Consider the following 25,597-nt stretch of genomic DNA (forward strand, 5'->3'; position numbering starts at 1 on the left):
ACAGAGCTCACAAGAAGAGCAGTGGCTCTCAGGCATGGACCGAGGAGCCCTGGGTGTCCCCAGGGCCCTTTCAGGGGTCTTCAAGGTCAAAAGCTTTTCATGATAATGTTTAAGATACTGTTTGTCTTTCCCACTGTATGCTCTCACAAGTGTATGGTGGAATTTTCTAGAGGCTACATACCATGGGCTATTGCAACAGACAATGCAGAAGCAGACACGAGAACCCAGCTATCTTCTGTTAAGCCAGACATGAAAGAGATTTGAAAAAAAAAAAACAATGGCAATTCTTCTAATTTTTTTTGTTTTGGAAAATGTAATTATTTTTCATGAAATATTATTTATATCAATATGTAATAGGTCAATATTATTTTTTAATGAATATATATTTTAAAAATTTCTCCATGTTAATGTCTAATACAGTAAATATTGAAAGATATAACCCACGTACACAAAAGCTCTGTGGGCTTCTCAATAATTTTTAAGACTCTAAACTGGTCCTGACACCAAAGAGTTTGAGAACTGCTTGTGGAGAGATTAATACTGAGACACAGGCTCAAATTCCTGACTCCCTGCGACCTGGCTGTGCGGACTTGAATAGCTAACCACACCCTCTCTGTTTGTCCCACGCATAAAAGTGGGCGCAGTAATGGTGCCACCACAGAAGCTTGTGCTCAGGTAACACATCTGAGAGTCAGGCTGCGCATCTGTACCAGGGTCCCACGCGACCTTTCTTGGGGACCCAGAATCAGGGTGACGGCTCAGAGCTGAGGGCAAGGCCTGCTAAGTCCTCCAGTCTCTAACTGGAGTTATCAAGGAGCTGCCAGGGAAGAGGCCAGACTCTCCCCAGGGCAAGAACTAAGAGGCAGCAGGAGCTCGCCCACCCACTGCCTTCTCGCCTCTTCCCAACCAACCCTGACCTTGGACCCCTGCCATCACCCTGTGGCTTTATCTACCACTTATGTGCCCACCAACACTTTAAACTCAGAACGAAAAACTGACTGGATCGGCTTTCTTCCTTCTGGTTGCTCAGCTCCCGTCCTCTCGCCCTCCTCTCTGATTTTAGCCGTGGAGGGTAGATGGTCCATCTTCACTTCCCGCCCCGCGGACTCCTCTGATGCCCTTGACCTCTGTAGGAACACAGCTCCTAGGTACAAGGGAGTCAGTGACCCTGGGACCCTTGCCAATGAGGGACAGGAGGCTGCAGATAAACACTCCCGTCTCCGGTCCTCCGGGGTGACAATCTGCAGGGGGCGGGGGGGCACTGGAATGCTTCTCACAAAGTCTGAGTGGAATCAAGCACCTGCTGCCCACGGCACCAACCTCAGTGGCACACCTTATCCTGGCTTTTCCTCCTTCCCTGTCCCTCTCTCCCCAGTGCTTACTCCGGCCCCCTAGGAGTAAGGACTTTTTTTTTTTTTTTCAACTTTACTTTTATTTAAAATGAGGCCACACTTTCCTCTTATAAAAAGAGTTCAACTAGCACTGTCGATTTTCTCATCTGTAAAACAAGAGTACTGAACCAGCTGACTACATTCACTCAGAACTCAATTTCTTTATCGTATGATCACTAAGGCTCTCCCTACATCTAATATACTGAAGTTCTAAGCAAAGGAAAATATAGTACTAACGACATGTTTTGATTTTTATTTCTTAGAGTTCACGTGTCCACCATTCACCTTGGTCTAAGCTTAAGGAACCATTCAAGGGGATACAGTGCAGATGGGAGGGGTAAACAGAACCCTCACACAAGCTGTGCCGTGTTGCAATCAGGCTTCCATTTGAAAAATAATGTCGGAGTCCTTGTAATGCCCCTAGTCCTTACTCCACCTCCAAAAGACCTGCCCCCAAGCCTAGTCCCAGACTCTTGCGCTCATGGATGCGGTAGCAGTTTGCGGGGACTGCTGTAACAAAGTTAAGACTGGGCGGCCTGAGCAACAGGAATTTATGTTCTCGCAGTTCTGGAGGCTGGAAGTCCAAGATCGAGGTGTTGGCAGGGCTGGTTCCTTCTGAGGGCTGTGAGGGAAGGATCTGTTGCAGGCCTCTCTCCTTGGCTGGTAGATGGCCATCTTCCTCCCATGTCTCTTCTTATCACCTTCCTTCTATGTCTGTCTCTGGGCCTAAATTTGCCACCAGTTGCACTGGATTAGGGCTCATCCTAATGGCATCATTTTCACTTGATTACCGCTGTCAAGACTCAATCTCCAAATGAAGTCGTATTCTGAAGCACTGGAGGTTAGGACTTTCCCATATGAATTCTGGGAGGTGAGGGGGTGGGGCTGGCTCTGGAGACACAATTCAACCCATGAGAGAAACCGAAGCTAAGACAGAGGTCCTGCACGTGGGTCTCAGAGACGGATCTTCAGGGTGGGATGTGCACCCCAATCCCCCACCAGACAGCAACAGGAACCCTGGGATAATCCCTGACGTGCTGCGGCCTCACCACAACTGTGCACTGGGACGGGCTGCAGACGAAGCACTGGCACAACAGCTCTAGCCCTGAATATAGAGTCGGCTCAGTGTAAAAGCCTGAATAAAGGGAATGGCAGCCCCAGGTCAGCCCACTATCCGCTCAGGCCATGCTGTGAAAGCCAGAAGGCCTCTTCTACGTTTTGTTTTGTTTTGTTTTTGCGGTACGCGGGCCTCTCACTGTTGTGGCCTCTCCCGTTGCGGAGCACAGGCTCCGGACGCGCAGGCTCAGCGGCCACGGCTCACAGGCCCAGCCGCTCCGCGGCATGTGGGATCTTCCCGGACCGGGGCACGAACCCACGTCCCCTGCATTGGCAGGTGGACTCTCAACCACTGCACCACCGGGGAAGCCCTCTTCTAGGTTTCTTTTTGTTTTGGAAAGTAGAGTTACTTTCCATGTATGTATATCAATCATATTTTTTTTGTATTTTATTTATGAGAGTGTTTAAAGAGCCCCTGACCTCCTGCACCCACGGGGCCTATCCTGCTGGCCATGGGGCCTGACAGTTAGTTGTAAGAGAGAAAGAGCTGCAAAGGAGACTGAACACACTGCCTCATGGGCCTCTTATGCTAAGTTGAGGGCCAACAGGGAAGAGGCAGAGCTCGAAGCCCTGGGATGAAAACATTAGGGATAACGGGCCCAAGAAACTTGCCCACCACAATCCCCTGACCTCTCTGGCTGGCACTGGAAGACGGCTGACTACCTGGTGACCAAGTAAGGGCTTCACCTGAGGCAGATACTCCTCAAGATCGCACGTTTCCTTCTCAATCCACCTTCGCCTCCCCCTCCTTTTCCCAGCATTGACCAGGCAGGGAGCACACTCCTTACCCAGGAGGAAATAACTTACCCACCGGAAGACGTGCGAGACCCACAGACACACAGGAACAGGAGTGTCAAGAACACGTGTGGGGCTGGATCTGAGGGTTTGCAACTTTGAGGGGAAAACTAACCAGACAGGGAGACTGTATGGACATGAGAGCATCGCCATGTCTCAGGATTTGCAAGCTGACAAGGACACCTGGCGCCAGCCCCATGTACTGCCAAGATGGCTCTGGGGGGCCTGGGAGGTCTGGAGGGCTCACCCCCAGGGCTGCAGCTCTTTTCTCGGCACAGCTGTGACACCATCACAAGCAATGATCAGATGCCCAAGAGCTTTTTTTTAAAATCATCTTTAATGTAGTTTTAATATTTTTTTGCCTCATTTACCAGATAAATCATCTAAATAAATAGATGCTATACAGTCTCTTACCAATATCAGTACAAAAATAAAACCACGCTCTGCATCTGCTCTAGCTCTCCCCGCACACACTCACTCTGAAACGGCGTGTGCTTGGAATTGACTCGCGCCCCCAACCCCTCCCAAATACATTCATTTAGTCTGAACAAAGCTCGACGCTCATTCTGTGCAAAGGAAGCGTTCTTGTGCTGAGACCCGGAGGCCAGGCTGGCCAGTTATAAAGCAAAAGCGACACCACTTGACAAGCCAAGCGCCCTCCCCCAGGGCAGGAGCCAGGGGGAAGCTGGTGGAGGGACCACCATCCTAAGAGCGGCGGTGATTCCCGAGTGGCCGCGCCACGGGCGGAGAATATGCCCCTCGCCCCACCCCACAGCAAAAGAAAAGTACCAACCGGTCTCTCTACATTCAAAACAGGTGGGGCTGGGGGAAGGAAAGGCAGGTGGTCCAACCTTTTCAACGCCCACCCCCAAGTGAGTACTGGCCTTCTCGGGTGGCAGTGGGGTGGGAGGTCGTGCCCACCTTGCCCCCTCTCACCCCAAGGCCCTCTGGGACGCTCAGGGCTGGAGGAGTCCTGCAAGGCCACTTCCAGCCCCTCACAGAGGTCACCGTCCTGGGTCCTGGGCAGGAAGGTCCTAACAGCCTGCAGCCCTTCCCCCAGGGAGCCTCCGCTCCCAGGTCCGGCCCTCCAGAGAGCAGGGCGCCCTGCGGGCTGTGAAGGGCTGAGAGAGAGGCTAGAAGTGCTCCTCTGTGGCAGCTGCCTCACCCCACAAGAGAGGCCCCAGACCCGCAAACTACACAAACAGCTCTTCAAAGTGAGGCAGGAGAGGCCACGTGTCCCCTGGGGCTGCGGAGTGTGACTTCTCTTGGAAGCTGAAGCCAGCCGAGTCCCAAGCCAGGGCCCACAGCTTTCCGTCAGCACGACACCCCTGCCCACCACCTTCCCCTCTGCCGGGAGCCCCTGATCTGGGACAGCTTCCCACTCAGGCTGCCCTTCCCCTTCCCAGGGTCCCGCAGCTGGGGAGGTTCCCCACTGCTCCTTCGTTCCCTGGTCCACCCCCAGACTCCCCTAGACACAACCCCCTAGCCTGGGGGTGAATCAAGTCATGGGGTGGGGGGGAGGAAGCCATCCCCCAATGGAAGCACTGAATTGACCCTGGACAACGAAGGATTAAGGAGGAAGGGGAGACAGACACTCAGGGATCTGGGATCTTGCCAGCAAGGCACCCCAAACAAAAAGGGGGTGCAGGCTGTCTTTGGTTTGGGAACTTGGGAAGAAGAGTCTGGGGGAAGAACTGCCCTAGTCGAGCCTCAGCAGGATTCTGCCCACTTCCTCAGGACACAGCAGAGCATGGAGACAGCCCCGGGGGAGGGACCTGAGTGCCTGGTCTGACAATGGGGAGAGGCGAGGGGGCCAGCCTTTCACTTGCTCCCCTGGGGCCCACCCCCAATCTGGCTTTTTCTCCCCTGCAGGACCAGGATAGGGGAGAAGTCACTCCTTACTGCCAGGGGAGCCACTAGTCCACAGGGCACGTCTGTGCAAACCAGAAACGGAGCGCCCCTCTTCTGGCAGACACAGGCCCCTGCCAGGGTGGGGGGCTCGTGCACAGCCTGACCCATCACCCACTACAGCCCGACCACAGGAAGACATGGCAGAGGTCCCGCCGCAGAGAAACAAGGTTAGTCCCAGCTGCAGCACTGAGGGTGGATGCGGGGGAGACCCAGAATGGAAGGAGGAAGGGTGTCAGGAGTCGAGGGCTGCCCTGAGAAGGTGGTGGGACGCTTCCTCCCTCCCTGACCACCCACGCCCATGTCTGGTTGGCTGAGTTGAAGGGGAGGGCAGAAAAAGAGGGGAGACAGAAGGGCTGGAAAGTCACCTGAGTCAGAGAGAACAGGAGCCCCGGGGGTGGGGGGGACAGGGCACAAGTGCCTCAGAGCTCGTGCCGTTGCACAGCACACATGCACACGCTTGCACGCCCGTGGCTACCCAGGTGACACCACAAGACTTCATCCGCACGCCTGGAGCGTCGGAGGCCATCCAGCTGCCCCCTGGCCGGAGCCTTGCCCTCCACTGACAGCTATCCACGCTGACTCGGATAGGTCCTGTCAGGCGAAGTGCTGTGCAAGGTGGGATGAGCGGGGCTGCCTACAGCAAGCTCTTCTGTGCTGTGAATCACTCCCCCCCCACCCCGCCCCGTCCACCCAGTCAGGAGGCTTGCAAGACCCGCTGCACACGTCTGCGGACCGGCGTATGCAGTCATGAGGGCGCGAGGGGCCGTGTGCACACACCTGCAGGGCTGGGTGTGCAAGTGAGCAGTTTGCACGGGCCAGGCGATGGAGCTGGGGCGGGTAGCTCTCAGCGGAAGGGGCTTAGCTGGCAGCTGCCCCCAGGGGAAAGGAGAGACCTTTCTGAAGGGGTGGGACGTGCCCAGCAATCTCAAACCCTTCCCAGCCCCTTAGCTCTGTGACCCAATCACTTCTGGTCAAAGCCAGCCTCCATATCCCCCCGCAAAGCTGGAGTGGAAAGTTAAAAATAAAGACCGCTCCCCAAACACACACACACAGAAAGGCAAAGGGGAAACCAACCAGAAAGGCTGGGGTGGGCTGCTTAAGGGGAGGGTTCAGGCCTTCCCATCCTCCTTTAGTCCTGGGGACCAGCTGCTGTCTCTCTAGAGAAGAATGGTGATGGAGGTGTCCGGGGGAGGCTGGTCCTGTCCCCATCCTACCCTGGAGATGGTACCCCAAGTGACAGAGCAGTGCCAGGCCTCCCCAGGCCCAGCCCTGACACAGACCCAAGGCCGCCCTGTAAACGTCCGCACAGAGAAAGGGGCGGGGCGGTGGGAGAGTGCTGGGATCTTCCCCCCTTCTCCTCGTCAATGTTTCTTTAAATAAAATAATTACCCACCCCAACCCCTCCCCATTTCTGGAAGTCCCCACCCCAAGCCCAAAAGAAAACAGTTGAAGAAGAGTAAAAATGGTGATTCAGAACTTCCCGCTGCGGTCTCGGAAGAAGCCCTCAGCTGCCTGGGCCTCGCGGAAGGTGACGGTGATGGAGTTGGCGGTGATATCGGTCACTGTCACTTCACTTGAGGGGAGCGTGGGTGTCCAGGAGGGGGGCCCCTCGGCCAGATCTGCGTCTGCTGCAGCCACGGGACAAAGACACACAGACAGATGGGGGACAGCGTTGGCAACAAGGTGGGGAAGGTGGGCGTGGGTGGCAGCTTGTCGACCACCTCCCACCCCACCCCCAACACCTGATCTTCTTCTGAGTCTCCAGCCAGGTCAGGGCCTAGTTCAAGGCTGGACACACAGGAAGACGTCACTACATGTACCTTCCCTGGCTGGACACGAACTCAGCCCGAGTGGGACCACGGAAAGAGCTCTGGGCTTGGTGCCAGGGTCCCTGCAGGCTATGTGGCCTCAGGAGCGCCCAGGCCCTCTCTGGGCACTGGACCAGCTGGACCTGAGGACTCGAGGGACCCTTCCAGCTCTGAGGGTCCCTGGGTCTGAGCCTCGGGGCTGGGCCGCCTTACCCTCCTCTTCAGGGGGCTGCTCAGCAGGCTCCCACTCGCTGGCCGCCTGCAGGACATCCGGGGCCGCTGACTCCTGCAGGAAGAGCTCCCGTCGATGGCTGTGACTCTCCAGGTTGGGCCCGCGGGGCGGGAACTTCTTGCGTGAGAGCCGCAGGTACTTGTGGGCCTTGCGGGGCTTGCGGAGCGGGAAGGGCAGGGTGGGCACCAAGGGGCCCTTGTCCACCAGCTCGGGTGCCCCCGCCTTGACCACCCCCTCGGGGCTCCCGCTGCCGAGTGGGCGCGTCAGGGAGAAGCAGAGCTTCTCCTTGCCCTTGGCCTTGTGGGAGCTCCGCAGGTCCATGCTGTACAGCCGCTGCGGGGGCAAGCCAGGGCACGGCGGATCAGCCCTGCCCTCCCACCCACTGCCGCGCCTTTGCTCGTGCTGGCCCTCCCGCCCGGGGTCCTCTTCCCCGTGTTTCAGGGCTCAGAGCCAGCCGGCATCCCGCCCCTCACCCCAGCCCAGAGCGCTCCCCCTGACCAGCCCCAGCCCCGGGACCTGGCCCAGCTAGCCAAGAGGCCTCACAGTGCGGCCTCGCCTCCCAGGGCCCTGTAAGTGGCTCAGGGACGGGGCCTCAGGGCACGTTCCTTTGGTCCATGGCGGAGGCACACAAGCGGTACAAGGTGAAAACTGACCAACAAAAAACACACCTGCATTTATGAGGCAGATAAATTAAGGAGTTATTCTTCATTACAGGGAAGGACTCTTTGCTTCTAAAGGACCCCCAAAAGCTGAAACGGCCAGCTCGCTAGGGAAATGGTGTGAGGCACGGGGCTCTGAAGCTTCCTGGGAAAAGTTAACCAGGGGTACACATGGCACCGGGGTGCACCACGTCACCCAGCCACAGGAAGGTCTGCCAGCAGCCTGCAGACACCCCTCCATTCCCCCTGGACTCTCCTGGGCTCTGAGCCGCAGGGGGGCCCTGGCTGGGTCCAGACGTCTGTTGCCCCGCCTCCTTCTTGCTTAAATGGGCTGGAGGGCACATTCTTCTGCCATTCAAAGACTGAAGTTTTATAATTTGTGCATTTGTCTTACTGACTTTTGGGGGAAATTTATACAAACCCAAGAAAGATCCTTGGTGCTAAGATGTTGGGGGGGCCTGGATCACTCTGGGACAGTAGCTTCTCCTGCTACCTGTCACCAGAGGCCAAGAGTTCCCAGGAAGAGAGTGAGGCCAGCAGATAGGAACTGTAGGTCAAACATCTCCAGTTGGGGGCAGAGATCACATGTGCAAGTTCCATTCCTCAGTCCCACCAGCTAATCCCCATCACTCAGCATGGGGTTCAGGTTGTCATGGTGATGGGAGGAGAGCTGAACTGGGAGGAGACTGTGAAGATACTGCAGTGCTAAGAGGGCTTATCCCATATGCAGCTTTATCAAAACCCACCCCTTCAGCCTGGCTCATACACCATCACAGGCCTCGTAACTCTCATACAGTTCTGTCCTTCTCTACCTCACCATGAGAGAATTACAGCTACTAACTAACGGGTCCAGGAGCACCAGGACTCAGATCTGGGTTTTAATCCAGCTGTGTGACTCTCGATGGAATGGACAGGAGGTTGGACATGGCTCACACTGCACGTGGACCAAGAAGCCTTATTTTTTGGCTTCAAATTCCCGGGTGGGCCTTATTAAATTAAGGACAGCAGGTATTCTTATCATCCCGATTTTACAGATGAGAAAACTCAAGCTCAGAGATTTGCCTCAAATCACATAACTACATCACTTCAGACTCCATCCTCTTTTCAGTGCGAACCAGTGAAAGTAGCAAAGTGTCCCCAAGACCTGGGTAACACGGGCTGCCAGTCTTGTGGCAGAGGGCTTCTTCTCACTCAAAATGACACATTTCTAGGGAATTCTCTGGTGGCACAGTGGTTAAGAATCCGCCTGCCAATGCAGGAGACGTGGGTTTGAGCCCTGGTCTGGGAAGATCCCACATGCCGCGGAACAACTAAGCCTGTGCACCACAACTACTGATCCTGTGCTCTAGAGCCCCCAAGCCACAGCTACTGAGCCCGTGCGCTGCAACTACTGAAGCCCGTGCGCCTAGAGCCCGTGCTCCGCAACAAGAGAAGCCACCGCGATGAGAAGTCCGCGCAACGCAACGAAGAGTAGCCCCCACTCGCCGCAACTAGAGAAAGCCTGCGTGCAGCAACCAACACCCAACGCAGCTAAAAAAATAATAATAATAAAAAATAAATTTAAAAAAATTTTTAAAAATAATTTAAAAAATGATACATTTCTAGACCATTCCAAGGCTGTGGTTCCAGAATTCTATGAATCTCCTTTGCTTGGATTCTAAAATTCCAGACGCCCCTGTTCCCTCTTCTAAAGTTTATGCTTCTAAGATTCTCAAATACTACAATTTTGTATTTTGGGGACTTGGAGCATCAAGATTCTAAGCTTTCAGAATTCTAGGATCCCGTAAGCCATACACCCACCCTCCCTCCCTCCACAGTACCTTCCACCCACGGTGTCTTCCAGGGGTACCAGCCCCACATTCTGACTTTTCCCAACTCCTCCCATTGAAACTTACCCACTAAGTGCCCCGCCCCACCCCACAGTGTCCTGGGTGGAGCCGAGGAGGGTTAGTGGTTCCGCAGAACTACCCAGTGCAAATGCACGGATGGGCAGGGGCTGGTGGGAGGAGCAAGGGGGCCCTGTGGGCGGGCACCAGAGCTGGTGGGGTTACCTGCAGCAGAAGCCGCTTGGGTTTCGGACCTCTCTTCCTATACCCCGATGCTCGGTCTCTCTCCTCCCTGGGGTGCAAAGCAGATGGCAGAACAAAAGGAAACACTGTTGACATTTAAGGGAAAGTAAGGCATCCGCTCCACCCAGCTCTCTGCTGTCTATGGGGGAGGGGGACACCCTCCACAGGCCACCCCCCCAATCCTGGGGTAGGGCTCCTCACTTTAGACCATAACAACGGGGTCGTGTGTTCAACTCCCAGGGCTGCATCTTCCCACCTGACTAAAGGTGAGGGCACAGCGACTGGTCCCAATTGCTAGAGGTGGGACTCGGGGGACATCTCCAAAAATATGTGGGTCTTCACGGCCCCAGGGTCATGCCAGACCTCTTCTCTATATGCACTGGGAACAGCCCCCAAAACAATGTAGTTCCAGTTTCCACGCTTAGGAGACGTCTACAGAAACCTGTTAATTAAATTTGCCTTGAATGCCCCAGGGGGACTGATGAGAATGGCCACGAGTCCTTTCGCAAGCGAAGTTCTGCCCAGAACTGCCCCCCAGTCTGGCATCTCCACGAACCTGGTGGGGAGGACAGGCCCCCATTCGTCTGTATCATCTGGTTGGGGAAGGGGAGAAAAACTAGCCTGCATTCAGTCCCCAGTAGATGCCAGACTCTCTGCCGGATGCCTTCCTCCCATCACAAACACACAAGGCACAACCTGAGGACGCAGACAGAGCCACACACAACACACCAGACAACACCCCAGAGACGCCAACAATGTGCTGGAAGTGATGGGACAATTCAAAGTAGTTTCATTCTGTTTCACTTCATTCCACACATGCCGTCTGTGGCCTTGGTCCAGTCTCTCAGTCTGAGCCAAGCTAAGCCAGTGCATCCGTGGAGCCTGTTTCCACTGTTGGTCCCTCCTCGAGGCAGTGGCTGCCACCCCCTTCCAGACATCAGACTCCAGGGACGCTGGGGGGAGGGCTCTCCCTCCCTCCCCACGGAGTCAGCTTCGGCAGGTCTGCCGTGGGGCCCTAGAACCAGCATTCGAGAGAAGCACCCAGGGCGTGGGATACCCACACCAAGCCAGGCCTCCCAAGCCCTGGAGGGTGCGAACCTTAACTCAGAGCCCGGTGCTGGGCGCCAGGACACCCTGTTCCAGGCTCAGCTCTACCTGACCCACAGGAGACCTTGGCTGGTCACTCTCCCTCTCTGGCCCTCAGTTTTCTAGTCTGGAGAAAGAGTTTCCCTTCTCAGCTGGTCCCCGGGGCCCCTGGGGGGAGCGAGAGAGGTGCCCGGCATTTCTCAAAATGGGGGGTAGAAAGACTAAAATAATAAAGAGGAAGAGAGAGGGAAGAAAAACAAGAAAGAGGAAGAGAAGGAGGAAGTAGAGAGAGGAAAAAGGAAAGGGCCTTGAGGGAGAAGAATAAGAATAATATGTCTTTATTATATTTGTATAAGTGTTATTTATTATTATTTTTTATTATGTCCTGCACACTTTGTACAAGGCACTGCTCTCAATGCTTTAACCCTCACAGCCACCCTGTGACGGAGGCACATTTTCTATCCTCATTTTATAGCTAAAGCACAGAGAGGTTAAGCCATTTGCCCGATGCCACAATTCTGACAACTTCTGCCACTAGTGAAGATGCTGAGCTCTGGGCTCCAGGCCTGGCGGGATCAGGCCTGGGGACCCAGTCAGGGCCAGGGGGGCAGGCCTGCAGCCCAGGCCACATGACCTGGCTTCCCATCTGTAGCACCCCCGCTCCTGCCCTGCAACCGTGGGAGTGGGGGGGCGGGGGTGTGCAGGGAGCTTCCATTCTGTCCAGTCCTTACCTACCCAGGGCCCATCAGTGTCCAGGGCTGTGGGGATCGTGGTCCCACAAGCCCTCAGTGCCCCACTGGCCCCTCCTGGGATGCAGGGACTCCCCATTAGAGCCCCCTGGCCCGACTCTTTCTGAGTCTCTTAAAAACCCTGCAAAGCAGGTGTTAAAATGGTCGTCACCCCGCTTCCATCTCCTTCTCACCAAGACCCAGAGAGAAAGAGGAAGTCAAATCACACGGTGGGTCTGTAGAAATCCCCAAGCTCCTCATTTGTTCCTTAACTACGGACTTTTCTGACTCATTGAAAGCAACATCCGAATCCTCTACCAGGACTCACGGGGCCCTCCCTGAGCTGCACGCCCACCCCTTCAGCTGCCCCTGCCCCTGCCCCTCCCCCAGACGCCCCACCCCTGCCCAGCTCACACCACTCCAGCTGGCCACTCTCGAAGCCGCGCTTGCCTCCATGCAGTTCCTCAGCCCATCTCTGCATCACTTTCTGGGGTGCTCTTCACCTGGATGGCCTTCTCTAAAATACCTACTGGGGTCCTTCCCTCACTTAGCTCAGGTCTCTGGTCAAATGCCACCACCTAACCATCCCACTGCAAGCAGCGGCCCCGGCCTGACCCTGTCTGTGCAGCAGGCAGCACGTCGGCATCTATACGTTTACTGGTGTACTTTTCACTGCAGGTCTCCACACGGGAATGTAAGCCCCACGAGGGCAGGGATGTTTGTTGGTTTTGTTCCTTGCTGTGCCCCAGTCCCTGGAACAGTGCCTGGCACACAGTAGGACCTCAATAAAGATTTGTTGAACAAATGAAAGAATGAACTAGCTGACCCCTAATTACCATCAGGAAGACATCTGCCCGTGTGTGCCCACACCTAATGGTTTGCGGAGCGCTTTCACAAGCCTTTCCTCCCCATGAGAGCCCTTGAGGTCAGCACTGTTCTCCCCATTTCACAGACAGAGAAGCTGAGAGAGGAAAAAGGTCCTGTGCAGCACCTCACAGCTGGTGAGTGGAAGAGCCAGGATTTGATCCAGGCCTCTGACACCTGCCCAATGCTCTCCTTACCACAATCCAGGACATTCCACAGGGCTCTCTCAGTGTCACAACCCTTTTGCATCAAGGCCCCACCAGCACTCGGGAACCAGAAAGAAGCTGTGGGACAGGAACACTGTGATTTTTAAAGGAAAGAGCAGTGGGAACGTTTCCTTTGAATCAGCAGCGGGAGACCTCCTGTGGGAAAAGCGGTCAGCAGGGGGCGAGGAGGGGCAGAGGAACGGCATCACTGGGACTCAGGAGCCCCACCCAGGTTAAGTCCTACTTGGGCTGCCTCCCAGCTGCAAGGACCCTGGACAAGCCCCTTAGCTCTTCAGAGCCTCGGTCTCCTCATCTGTCAGATGAGACCCTCATCCCTGTCTCAGGCAGTTGCTAAAAGGAACCAAATAAAAATGATTTTATAAAACGGTCCCGCACTGTACAGGGTCGATGGGTTGGGGAGAGGCAGAAAGCGTGGGCAGCCTGCCGGCAGGGAGGCCAATAACGCTGGGGCTCATGCAGCAGAAGGGAATGGCTAGGTTATGCTCAAAAGGCCCTCCCACCAGGAGAAACAACATTTTTGGCAGAAGCTCCCCGCTAAGGTGTGCCGTCATGGCCCATGGGACGAGCTGCCAATCACTAAGCAACCCTTGGAAGAGCACTTGCAGCAGAGCACTGGCAGACGCGGCAGTCTGAGACCTGGGGGCAGCTTTGCCCACGGCCTCCCAGCTAGGAGGTAGCCAAGCAGGAGGGACCGGAACCCAGCTGTCCTGGCTCCAAAGCCACACTTCCTCCCCTGGCCTTTCTTGAGAGCTTCATCAAACATGGTAGAGGATCTGTAGGGGGGAACCTCCCTCTGGCCCATCACTGGGCATGATTAATACTGCTGCCCCTCGCACGCATGGCATCTCTACGCCCATTTTCACCTTCTTCACGGCAATTGAAAGCCCTGCCTTCTGGGGAAATCGGGGCAGGTGCTGTTGGGGGTGGCCTACAACAGCAGAGAGACAGAGGCCTGGGGTTGTTAGCGGAGTGGCTGACATCACCCAGCAGCCGGAAAGGGACAGGGCCCTCAGCTGCCCTGGGACCTGGTGCCCAGCACCTTCCCCCAGCTGCGGACGAGACCCGGCAGTCCCTGCCAGAACCCTGCCCCCAGTGACCACTGTTCGGAGCCAAGCCAGCAGCAGCTGCCCGTGAAACCTCAGCGCCTGCCTTCCACCCAGCCCCCTGGCAGGCTGAGCCCCTTACTTCTCCTCATAGGCCATGACCAGGCGGGGGTCCAGGATGTGCTCCTCCGGTTCCCACGTGCTGTACCTGGGGAGAGAGACAAGGGGTCAGAGCTGACCTGCCCCCTACCCCACCACCCCCCATTCAGAGGCCGCAGCCGCTCCACCAGGCCCACTTGCCTGTAGGACTTTGCCCCTTCCTGATCCAGTGTTAACTGTCACCTAATCCCATGAACTGTCCCTGGCTACCAGGGTAGGTCGGAGGCCTCCTGGGGGCTTGCATGACACCGGAACTCCCCTCATTCTGAGCGCTGATCACACCACCCTGTAAGTGATCGCGTCCAACTCCAGACTAGATCCCCATGTTCACTTCAGGTGAAGAGGGCAGGCCCCATATGTCCCCGGATTCCCTTCCTATGAGAGTCAAGAGCATGTGGTGAAGAGCTGCGGCTCTGGAGCCAGACTGCCTGGGTTCAAACCCCAGCTCTGCCCTGGCTAGCTGTACAACTTTAAACAATTTATTCAGTGTCTCTATGCTGATTTCCCCATCTGTAAAGGTCTCTTGTGCTGATTAAACATGTTCACGTATCTAAGTGTTTAGAGCAGCGCCTGGTGCACAGGAAGTGCTCTGTGCTTATTACTGTCACCATCCCTGGCCCCCCTGATGCCCCAGCCCCAGTGGGCCCTCTGCCCAGGCTGAGCTGCTCCCTCCCCCTCCTTGGAACACATCTGCACCATCAAGGCCAGGTCTGAAGTTCCCTTCTCAGGTGGGGCCTGGCACACGGCAGGAACTTGGTAAATGTTCAGTGACTGAATGGTACAGTGTCCTACAGCAGGCCCCTAGGTCTTTCCATGAGGGACCATCCACCACTCCCAGGCCAGACAGCATTCCCTGCTGGGACAGAACTGGGCATTTCCAGAGTTCAGCCATCCTCCTTCCACCCGCACGATTATTTACTTAGTATCTGCCTTTAAATTAGCTCACTTGGGAATTCCCTGGTGGTGCAGTGGTTAAGAATCTGCCTGCTAATGCAGGGGACACGGGTTCGAGCCCTGGTCCGGGAAGATCCCACGTGCTGCTGAGCAACTAAGCCCGTGCGCCACAACTATTGGGCCTGCGCTCTAGAGCCCGCAAGGCACAACTACTGAGCCCGAGTGCCACAACTACTGAAGCCCGCGTGCCTAGAACCCATGCTCCGCAACAAGAGAAGCCACCGCAATGAGAAGCCTGCGCACCGCAACGAAGAGCAGCCCCTGCTCGCCACAACTAGAGAAAGCCCGCGCGCAGCAACGAAGACCCAACGCAGCCAAAAATAAATAAATAAATAAATTTATGTATAAAAAAATTAGCTTGCTTTTTTAAAACATTTTATTTTAAAAGCAAACTCTTTATGACTTCCATAAGTGGAAAAACCAGGATGACTCATCATAAACAGATGCTAATACATTAAAAACTTTTAATATAAAAACATATATATGGGGATTCCCTGGTGGCGCAGTGGTTAAGAATCCGTCTGCCAATGCAGGGGACACGGGTTCGAGCCCTGGTCTGGGAAGATCCCGCATGCTGCGGAGCAACTAAGCCCATGCGCCACAACTACTGAGCCTGAGCTCTTGAGTCGCAACTACTGAGCCCACGTGCCACAACTACTGAAGCCTGCGTGCCTAGAGCCTGCGCTCTGCAACAAGAGAAGCCAACACAATGAGAAGCCCATGCACCGCAACGAAGAGTAGCCCCCGCTTGCTGCAACTAGAGAAAGTCCGCACCCAGCAACAAAAACCCAACGCAGCCAAAAATAAATAAATTTATAAAAAAAAAGAAAATCATTAAAAAACAATCCAAGTCCTGATAACTGTTTAAAAATATATATATATATATATATATGTATGGGTGTATATATATGCATGCCTACAAATACACATATAATCATAAAAACACACATATATGTAGATGTATGTACCTGGGTGTGTATAAACAAAACCAAAGCAATGGACTGTGATTCTGGCCAAGACTGCACCCAGGACTGCGGGATAAGGAGGGAGGTGAGGGAATTTCCTGGTGGTCCAGTGGTTAGGACGCCAAGTTTTCACTGCCAAGGGCCTGGGTTCAAGTCCTGGCTGGGGAACTAAGATCCCACAAGCCACGTGGCACAGCCAAAAAATAAACAAATAAAAGAGGGAGGTGAGTAGGTATTAGGGAGGTATTGCGAGGCAGAGAGAGGCCAGGCAGAGCCCCTGCCCCTGCTGCCTTCTACCAGCCAAGTTTAAACCTTCATCTTCAACCATCCTGGTTACTGTGAAACCTAAAAGTAGTCCAATCAATATTTAAACAGCAAGCTGCCCAAGGACAGAACCCTTCTTTCCTTTCTTTCACTGACACTTCTGCACACTTACTTCGTGTTGGGCCCCGTGGACTCAGCAGTGAAGGTCCATGCCCAGAGTGCCACACGCCCAGCCTGAGCAGGCACCATCACAGCTCCTTTCCTTTGCACGTGCTGTGCTCTCCTCCTGGAGGGCCCCCTTCCTCCAGTGAACTCCTCATCCTTTAAGAATCAGGTCCTTGTAGCTTTTCCTGACATCCTCTCCTAGCTGTCCTACTCCCAGCAGAATGAACCCTCCCTCAGCTGCTCTCCAGGGCCCTATTATCGCACTGGGCACCTGCCATCCTTATTGGTGAATCATCCTTATTGGCGAATCAAGCTGGTGTCCTGGCTGGCAGGCTGTAACGCCTCGCCAGAGTGCCCAGCCCAGCCCCCAGCCCCCAGGTGTTCTGGGAATGGCTGCAGAAGGCACTGAAGAGTTTTGCTCACCCTGGAGAAATGCTGAAAGTGAAACTGAGATTTTTTTTTATAGTTTGGGTAAAGCCCAAACTGAAAGCAACCAGAAGCTGGCAGAGACTTCAAACCTTCCTCCCCTCCCCCAGACAAAGGTTGAATTTCCTTGACTGTAACTAGTAAGAAGAGAGGGGGAATTTTGTGTTCCTCCAGTGTCCTCTGCCTGGCCCTCCCTTTTTCTCTAGCTGTGGATGTTTCTCTTCAGTGCTCTAGTCCTCTCTGCCCTGCCCACTTCCCCACTGCCCTGCCCACTTTTTGTTGATGAAACTGCTCTGTGGTTCCTGGCAAGTCCCTAACCTTCTCTGTAGTTCAGTTTCCTCATCTTAAGAATCACCACCACCACCACCACCACCATAACAGCAAGGTGCCAGAGCAGACTACTGCAAGGACGCATCCATTCCTTGTAACACCCTTATGAGGTAGGTCACAGATGTTACAAATGAAGAAACTGGGGCAGAGAGGTTAAGCATCTTGCCAAGATCACCGAGCCAGGAAGTGGCCAATCTGTGGTCAGAACTCAGTTGAATCTTGGCCACCCTCTCCCTTTGGATCTCTCACATGTCGAGGTAAATGGCCCCTCACCGGGCTGTAACGTCCATAGGAGAGGGGCACAGTCTGATTGGCCACGTCTTCAGTGTCTGACCCGGGGCTTGGCACACAGCGGGTGCACAGAAAGGGAGAGACTTGGCAGCTGGAGGCCTGGCCCCGTTCGGTGCTGCGGAAAGGCGGGCGGGGCGTTGCACAGGCGCCTCACCCTCTCGGACACCCCGGCCCTCCTAAACAGGGGGCCATCAGCGGCCCTCCGCAGTGTGGGAAGCCAGAGACCACAGCGAGGGCAAACACTCTTTGCGAACAGCCGGGCACAGGCAAGACAGGAGGGCGCAGCCGGCGAGGCCCGCGGCCTGAGGCTTCGGGGTCTAGGTCTCCGGGCCGCCGGCTGGGCGGGAACGAAGCGTGGCGGACAGAGGCTCCATCCACATCGCAGCGCCGTGCGCCCCGCCCCCCGGAGTCGGGCAGCCGCGCGTGCACACGCACGCACGCAGCGCGGGAGCGTGCGCGCCAGATTACCCGGCCTACTGATGGAGGGCGGGGCGGGGGGGGGCGGGGACGGCGCGCACCGGCTCCGAGGTAAACACGACCACGTGACCGCCGCCCCGCCGCCCCCGCCCCCCCCCCCTCCCGCCACCGGAGCCGGGGTAAACAGGCTCTCGGCCGCCCCTCCTGGGCCCCGCCGCGTAGGCTCCCGCCGTGCCGGGGGCGGGGCGCCCTGCAGAGCCAGGCCCGCCCCAGCCCCCGACTCCGATTTAGATTCGCCGAAATGAGAAGCAGCGCAGCGGACTCCCGAAGGCGGCGGTGAGCAAGTGACTCCGCTGCTCGGGCCTCCGTTTTCTCATCCGTGAAGCGGACCTACCAATAGTCCCTGTCTTTTAGGGGTGATGTGACGATTAGATGTGTTAAGCCACATAAAGCACTTAGAGCAGTGTGGTACATAATAAAAGCAAACAAGCATTTATTAAATCAATATCAAAAGCCTGGAGAGCGCAAACACACACCTGCCAGGGCCAAACCGAGGACTCTGTGCTGCCACTACTCAACCTGGCCTTGGAGGAGAAAGAAGAGCCTCCTCCGCGTCTGGCACTGTTACGAACCCTTTCTTGTCTCAGGCAGCCTTCCACAGGGCTCCATGAGGCTAGGGCCCCATTTTACAGGTGGGGAAATGGAGGTGCCCATAATTCAAATCGTCCCACCTTTATGACCTGGGGCAAGGACGCCTCTGCTGAGGGTTTCTGTCTCCCCATCTGTACAATGGGTTGCCGTTAGGCAATTACAGGGGCCAATGCCTGATCTTAATAGGGGCTTACTGATAGGCAGCTTGGTTATTGCGGTACCCTGATACACTGACAATATCACTACTGAAGCTCTATGGAGGCGGTCCTCCCCACAAATGGCGTAGCATTCACAAGTGGGTAAGAACGGAGGGAAGGAAAGCGTTTCCAAAGAGGAGCGGCAGGGTCCTGGGCAGGCTGAGATGAGAGTGGGGTATGTGAGCATCTCTGTGGTGCTGACAGCATGTAGCTGATTATTTAACATCCTCTGCCCTGTGCCCCCAGCCCCTCCCTGTGCCATTTGCTGTTCCTTCCAGAACAAGCAAGATAGCTCCTCTACCCCATCTGCTGGGGAGGAAGGGCAGTCATTTGTCTGCTGTTGGGGAGAGAAAAGAGGCAAAGAACCCAAAGGTTTAACAGGGGCCTGGCACAGAGTGAGTGTCCGTTTAAATCATGGCTTCTGTTATTAACATGAGCCTCCCTGCCCAGGGGGCGGAGGTGCTGGGGAGCAGGAGAATCTGACTCCCCTCCCACCCAGGCTATCACTGCCCTGCCCTAGCCAAGGCTCCCAGGCCTGCAGCGGGCAGCCTGCCCAGCTACCTACTCCCCATCCACTTTCTCAGCCTCTTCCTCAAGCAAAGCCCCCTGAGGAGGAGAGACTGAAGACCAAGTGGGTTACAAAGGAGCCCTGGTTCTCCTGATTCTCCCTGCGACTGAACCTGTTTTCCCCCAAGTGAAGCGGGGTGGCACAGTGGATGACATAAAGTGGGCACCATGCTGCACCGGGTTGGCAGTTATATTACTGTATATAACTCCCCTCTCTGGGCCTCAGTTTCCCCATTTGAAAAATGAGAGGACTGATCTCAATGATTGCTAAGGCTACTTTGGGCTCCTGTGAGGAGCAGACGCCCCCAGACCCCTCTCCCGGCTGAGTGGAGACCTAGAAGCCTGAGCTGTGTAACTTACTATTAATAGCAAACGTTCACTAAGTGCTTGGTCTGGGCTAAGCATGCATCAGGTACCCTATATCCATCATCTAATCCTCACAACACTGTTGTGCTGGAGGATTTATTCCAATTTGGAGATGGAAGCAGAGGTCCTGCCATGTTGGGGACTTGCTAAAGGGCTCCCAGCTGTCTGGCTGTGAGCCAGGCCAAGAACCCAGGATCAAAGTATAGGGGAGCCAGAAATGCCCCAGGTCATCTGGCCAAACAGGGCTTCCAGAACTCCCTTGGAGCGGGGAGTGTCACAAAAAGTAGTCATGAGGGCCCATCTGGTGGTCTCAGCATGTTAGGAAACAAGTGGGCCCCAGGTTCGGGGGCACAGGCCAGGAGAACCATGGAGGGACTGCTCTTGGAATGCCAGGTCCTTCCCCTGACTGAAGCTCTGATGGGCAGACGTATTCATTCAGGATTAATAAAAGTGGGGGAAGGAAGTTTAAATAGATAAAAACCTCTGTTTAGAGAAGGGAGTCTACAGAGCAGGAAAACTAGCCAACGGTGCCTTGAAGGCCAACAGGCTGGTGTCCCGCTGGGACGCAATGCCTTCTGGCGCGGAAGCTAAGAGGGGAGCGAGTACCCAGGGAGTATGCCCACCTTGAACATGTTCCTTTTCTAGCTTTCCATCTCCTCTTACCAGCCCCTTCACCCAGACCAGAAGCCCACCTTCATCTGCCCAGTGGAGGAGGGGATTATCCTCCAGTCCCAGGGGTTTGGGAAGGGGCAGCAGGAATGGATGAATGCATTATCTGGTTAACCAGCCACCAACCCTAATCATCACGATGCCTGCAGCCATCCTGAACACACCCCCAGGCCTTTCACCCCACAAAGTGAAGGAGCCTGTGAGAAGAGAGCAGGGCCTGGACTACTGAACCCATTTTGCAGAGAGAGAAGCTGAGGCAGCATGGCCTGTCTTCCTCTCTGCTGTTTCTCACCACCGCGTGTCCAAGACACTCCCAGGACCCAAATACCAGGTCAGCCCCCAACGCCAGCACAGCAGAAAGCCCCTGGCACAGACAGCAGGGGCTCTGGACAGAGGGGGATTCCAGGAGTCAGTCTCTAGGAGGCAGGGCTGGGAGGTGGGGCACCCACAGACCAATGGGGAGGCCCCACGACCTGCTCCTTCCCTCCCCTCCCCCAACAACTCCCTGCTGGGAGGTGATTGGTTGGTGAGAAGGTTCCTGATTGGGCCTCAGCGGAGAGGTGGGGCAACTGGGAGAGGTCCTAGACCCAGCTCCCTGGCCCCGCAACTGGGAGATGGAGGAGGCACAGAAGAGATACCTGAAGATGGAGAGGCCCAGTTCAACTCTCAACTCTGCCTCCACTTGCTGTGTGACCTAAGCCAAGCTGCTTACCTTCTCTGAGCCTGTCTCCTCATCTTTAGAGATCAGGACCACAGCTGCCTCACAAGGCTGTACAGGAGCCTGCTCTGTAGACTGGAGAGTGCTGGCCAAAGGCGGGCTCTGTCCCTAGCTATATGGCACTGAGGACTCGTGCCCCACTGGCTAGACTTGTCTTGCCCAACCACACAAACCCCCACCCGGCACTGTACTTGCTGCAGCTTGAGTGCCCCTCCACCTTGCAGGCAGCCATCTCTGAAGCCAAGATGATGGGCCTTCACCTCCTAGGTGCCGGGAAAGGCCAGAAGCAGGGGAGCAGAGGGTCCCACCAGAAGGTGGAGTGCAACACTGAATGGGGCCCATGAGAAGCTGGGGCCCACCTTCACCCTCATGTGCTCCAAGCCCCTCAGCTGGCAGAGGGGAAACTGAGGCCCAGAGAAGAGGATGATTAATCAAGGTCTGCTGGCCAATTACTAGAGCAGCTGGAGTGAAAAGTGAGGCAGGAGAAAGGGTAAAAGGTGGATGGAAGGATGTACAGGTAGGCAGACAGAAACACACAAAGAAGCCTTACTTTGGGGGCCATCCTTTCCACTTCACCAGATATTCGACTTTACCCTGGGAAGAAAGAGAGAAGAAGTAGACACGGTGAGATACACAGATGCCCCTACGACCACTTGCATGACAGTAAGGCCCAATCCCCTCTGCAGACAGAAGTCCCCCAACACATACACACTGTCAGGGACGCCCCCCACAAGATCCCCATCAACCAGAGATCCTCAAACTGACCCCCCCAGACGGTCCTCCCTACTAGAACACAGGAGTGCACTGGGCCCCAGACACCTCTGGGGCTCCTGTGGCAGAAGCTTGGAGCCCATGTCACGTGTGGGGAAACAGACCGTGTGGGGATGTGCGTGGCCAAAGATCCAGCGTCCAGTGTCCCGGTGCTAACACCGTAATTCTCCTTCCTTTTTCGACTAGAAGACTCTCCAAGTCCTAGAATACTCCTCCCTGGCATGTCCCACATGGCTCTAGCCCCATCAGCCCCCTCCCTGTGAGAGGCTGCCTCTGGGCCAGAGGTGACAGGCTAGTGACTCCAAGACTCAACTCACTCTCAAGTCAAAAGAACCTGGCAGGACCCCGGAGAAGGCTGACAAAGTCTCCACCTTGAGAAAGGGTGATCGCCCCTCCAGTAGTTAGAAAACAGAGGCAGGTTCCTCCCTTCCTCAAAGGTGACAGGGGCCTTTAAAAGTTCCCAGTCCAACCCCATCTGATGGGTGATACCCTTCCACACTGGAACTTGAAGACCAAGATATGTCACCTCCTCAATGAGGCCTGCCCTGGCCACCCTTCCCAACACCCTCCCTCCCGCCTTCCAGTAGTTCTCTTTCTGTGTGGCACACGGCCCCCTTGGAAAGCATCTATATTTATTTCCTCTTTCACTGTGTGTCTCTGCTGCCAAAATGGCAGCTCCACGAGGGAAGGAGCTCCCTCCCCGGGGCTTAGAATGGTGCCTGGTGCACAGAGATACTCAATAAATACATTTTGAATGAATGGCGAAAGGAATGATGCTTCTCACTCTCTGGCACTACCCCTCAGGCCCCATGTAGAAGGGAGTAATTACTGTACCTGCTGAGGCTACACTGCATGGAAAACATTGAGCTTTGAGGAACAAATTCAAATCGAGGAAACCCTGAGGGAAGGGAGGAGGAGGGGCAGCCCCAACTTGAAGACAGAGCTCAACCCCATTGGAGTTGGGGAAGAAAAGGTCATGGCCCACCTTGACTGTCACCCTTAGATGTCACCCAAGATGCCGGGACTGAGTTTTCTCTCTTGAAAGATGAGCTGGCAAACAGCCAACTGGAGCTCCTGCTCTACACCCATCTCTAATTTGCTGTGTGACCTTGACCAGGTCACTTCCCCAGCCAGGGCCTCAGTTTGTGCCTTCGTCAAATGGGAGGAGGTGAACTCTAAGACCCCTCCCAGCCCTGCCGCTAGAGCCTCCCATGGGGCTGCAGGGAGGAGATAAGGGAAAAGGATAGTGGTGAGTGCCGGGACAGGAACTTTCCCCAAAGCCTTCCATCTCCACCCTCCAGTCTGGGGCCAGACCACTTTGCAGACGTGTGCACAGGAAATGTGCACGGCCAAAGTCCAGGCCCGAGGCGCGGGGACCGAACCTAGCAGAACAGACGCCTCCTTAAATTGCAGGGTGTATGTTTTGGAGGCGAAGGCAAAGGGGGAGGAGCTTTGAGGATGCCCCAGCGCCGTAGGCGGCTCCACTGAGCCGGCCGGGCGGGGCTGGGAGGTGGGGAGGGGAAGACAGAGGGGTGTGCACTGGAAGTGGGGGAGAGACGTGGAGGTGGGGGTGTGGAGGGGATCGAAGTCCAGCAGTTAGACTTAAGAGGCGGGAGGACGCTTTTCCAAAGCTCCGCCTCCAACTTCAAAGGACTTGGCACCGAGAGTCCAGAGTCCTGAGTTCGAGACCCAGCTCCGACGCGAACACACTAGGCAAGCCGTTTCTTCAACTCGGGCCTCAGTCTCCCCATATTTAGAATGAGGGGAGGATGAGAAAGGATGCCGTTCAGGATCCATACAGTCCGATCCTAACCTCTAGCTCTGGCGGACTTAGCTGCCCCCAGCATCCTGGGGCGACAACTTTTATTCTACTCTTTCTACAAGGTGGTGGGGGAAACTGAGGCACGGGCTGGGGATACGAGTCCGGCAGCGCGGGGCTGCCTGCCCACCCACCCCACCCCCGCTCCACTTTCTCCCTCGCCTCCAGCGCGGAGGGGACAGTGCTGGGGACAGGAGGGGACTCCACAGGGGTCCTGGGAGCCGCCCCCGGGCAGCCTCACCTTCCGCACGCGCTTCTTCCGGATGCTCTCTACGGCGAACACCTGCTCGCCGATGGCTGACAGCTCCATGCGGGGCGGCGGGCGAGCGGGCCCGGGGCCGGGCCGGGCCGGGCCGGGGGCGGAGCTGCGGGGCCGCGGCTGCGGCGCGCGATGCTCGGGCCGGCGGGGTCCCAGTCACCCTCGCCCGGGCGCGCACGCGCACGCGCACGCGCGCACACCCCCTTGCGCTCCCTCACGCCGCCGACGTTCCATTTTTGAACCTGCGCAACGTTTTCCTCGGCGCGCGCGAGCCGGCGAGCGAGCGCGCGGGGCGGGGGCGGAGCGGGGGCTCGGCTCTTGCCGGGCAGGTCACGCCCCTCCTTCATCGGCTCCGCCCCCTCTTGGTCCCGCCCCCTCTGGAGCTCCGCCCCGCCTGGGCCGTCAGTAGCGCGCGGCTCTCGGGATCCGCTAGCACGCGGGACTTATTTGGCGCCGGCGCCGGTCGGCGCGGGGGTGGGACGAGATCTTAATACACAGACGTGTTTCCTAAAGTCCTCGCGGTGACTCTGAGGGGCCGGAAACGGCATGGCCCCGGTTGGGCAGATGAGAACATGGGCAGAGCGGGGAGGCCATTTGCCTCACCTCCCACAAAGGATAGACGGGGTCGCGGCGCGGACCCTTGGGCGGCAGGAGGGCGGGGACGGCCAAGGTTTCCCAAGCTGTCCGGGCGTCTCAGCACAGTGGTCTCTCTAGATCCGGGCTCCTGAGCGACGTGGTTTGCCAGCCCTGAGCAGGCGCCTCCACGTATATCCTTCCGTCCGTCCGTCCGTCCGTCTGTAGGCGGTCGTGCTGAGACGTCCGGATCGCGCGGCCGCTGCCTCGAGGGCCCCGGCTAGGCAGTACTTGGCGGCAGGTGTGGCCGCGGCGGGTCTAAGGTGCACAGCGGGACAGATTTCGCTGCCACGCAGCCCCAAGTCCCCAGTCACACGCGCTAGGCGCTCTGCATGTAGTAGGTGTTCGACTGTTTGTGGGATGAATGGATCTTGAGATCCGGGACCATCTCATTTTCCCCGTTCACTCCAACCTCGTTCTGTCTTCTCTGCCGCGCCACCATTCATCCTCACTAGGAGGAACCCGAGTCATCCGTGCCCCGCCGGCTCCCACCGCCTGCCTGCGTGGACCCCAAGTCCTGCCTCTCTGACTTCCTCCCCTCTACACCCCTTGTCCTTTCTCTTGATCGCAGCAACAACCTTCTCACTGCCATCCCCTCTGAGACTGTGTCCACAGTGCCAGAGCCCGCTTTCTAAAATGCACATCTAACTGGGTCACCCTAGTGCTTAAAAACCTTCCACAGCTTCCTGTTCCCCTGTACGCCTCTGTCGGGCGTACAGGTGAGAAAAAAGAAAAAGGATAGATAGATTTACACTGACTTTTCATCAGGAGCAACGGAAGCCAGCCCGAAGGCAGTAGAATGATATATCCAAAGCCCTGAGAGAAATTTAGTGAAATTTTATTTCGAGATTTATGTACCCAGTGAAAATGTCTTTCCAGAACGAAGGGAAATAACATTTACAAATACAAAAACTAAGACTTTGACGCTAGCAGACCCTCCCTAAAGGAAATTCCAACGGAGGGACTAAAGGCAGGAGGAAGATGATCACAGACAGAGGTCTGATGCAATAGGGAATAAAGAACAATGAAGAACATTGATAATATAAA

General features: G+C 55.9%; 1 protein-coding gene across 3 annotated transcripts; it reads right to left on the reverse strand.

The window, feature by feature from the left end:
• Positions 1 to 1,629: 1,629 nt before the first annotated feature.
• On the reverse strand, positions 1,630 to 24,180 carry CBX7 (chromobox 7). Of its 3 annotated transcripts, none has more exons than XM_067698128.1 (6): positions 23,900 to 24,180; positions 21,619 to 21,662; positions 14,072 to 14,137; positions 9,964 to 10,030; positions 7,235 to 7,586; positions 1,630 to 6,838 (listed from the first exon to the last, which is right to left on the reverse strand). In XM_067698128.1, the coding sequence occupies exons 1-6, from the start codon at positions 23,966 to 23,968 to the stop codon at positions 6,684 to 6,686; spliced, it is 753 nt and encodes a 250-aa protein (XP_067554229.1). In that variant the 5' UTR covers positions 23,969 to 24,180; the 3' UTR covers positions 1,630 to 6,683. The 3 variants fall into 3 exon arrangements, with proteins under 3 accessions (XP_067554229.1, XP_067554230.1, XP_067554228.1); XM_067698129.1 differs by having other exon boundaries at positions 1,630 to 6,841; positions 7,235 to 7,307; positions 23,900 to 24,161; XM_067698127.1 differs by having other exon boundaries at positions 1,630 to 6,841; positions 23,900 to 24,161.
• Between the last annotated feature and the right edge of the window lie 1,417 nt (positions 24,181 to 25,597).

This window comes from Pseudorca crassidens, chromosome 11 (genome assembly GCF_039906515.1).
Source record: "Pseudorca crassidens isolate mPseCra1 chromosome 11, mPseCra1.hap1, whole genome shotgun sequence".
NCBI lineage: Eukaryota > Metazoa > Chordata > Mammalia > Artiodactyla > Delphinidae > Pseudorca > Pseudorca crassidens.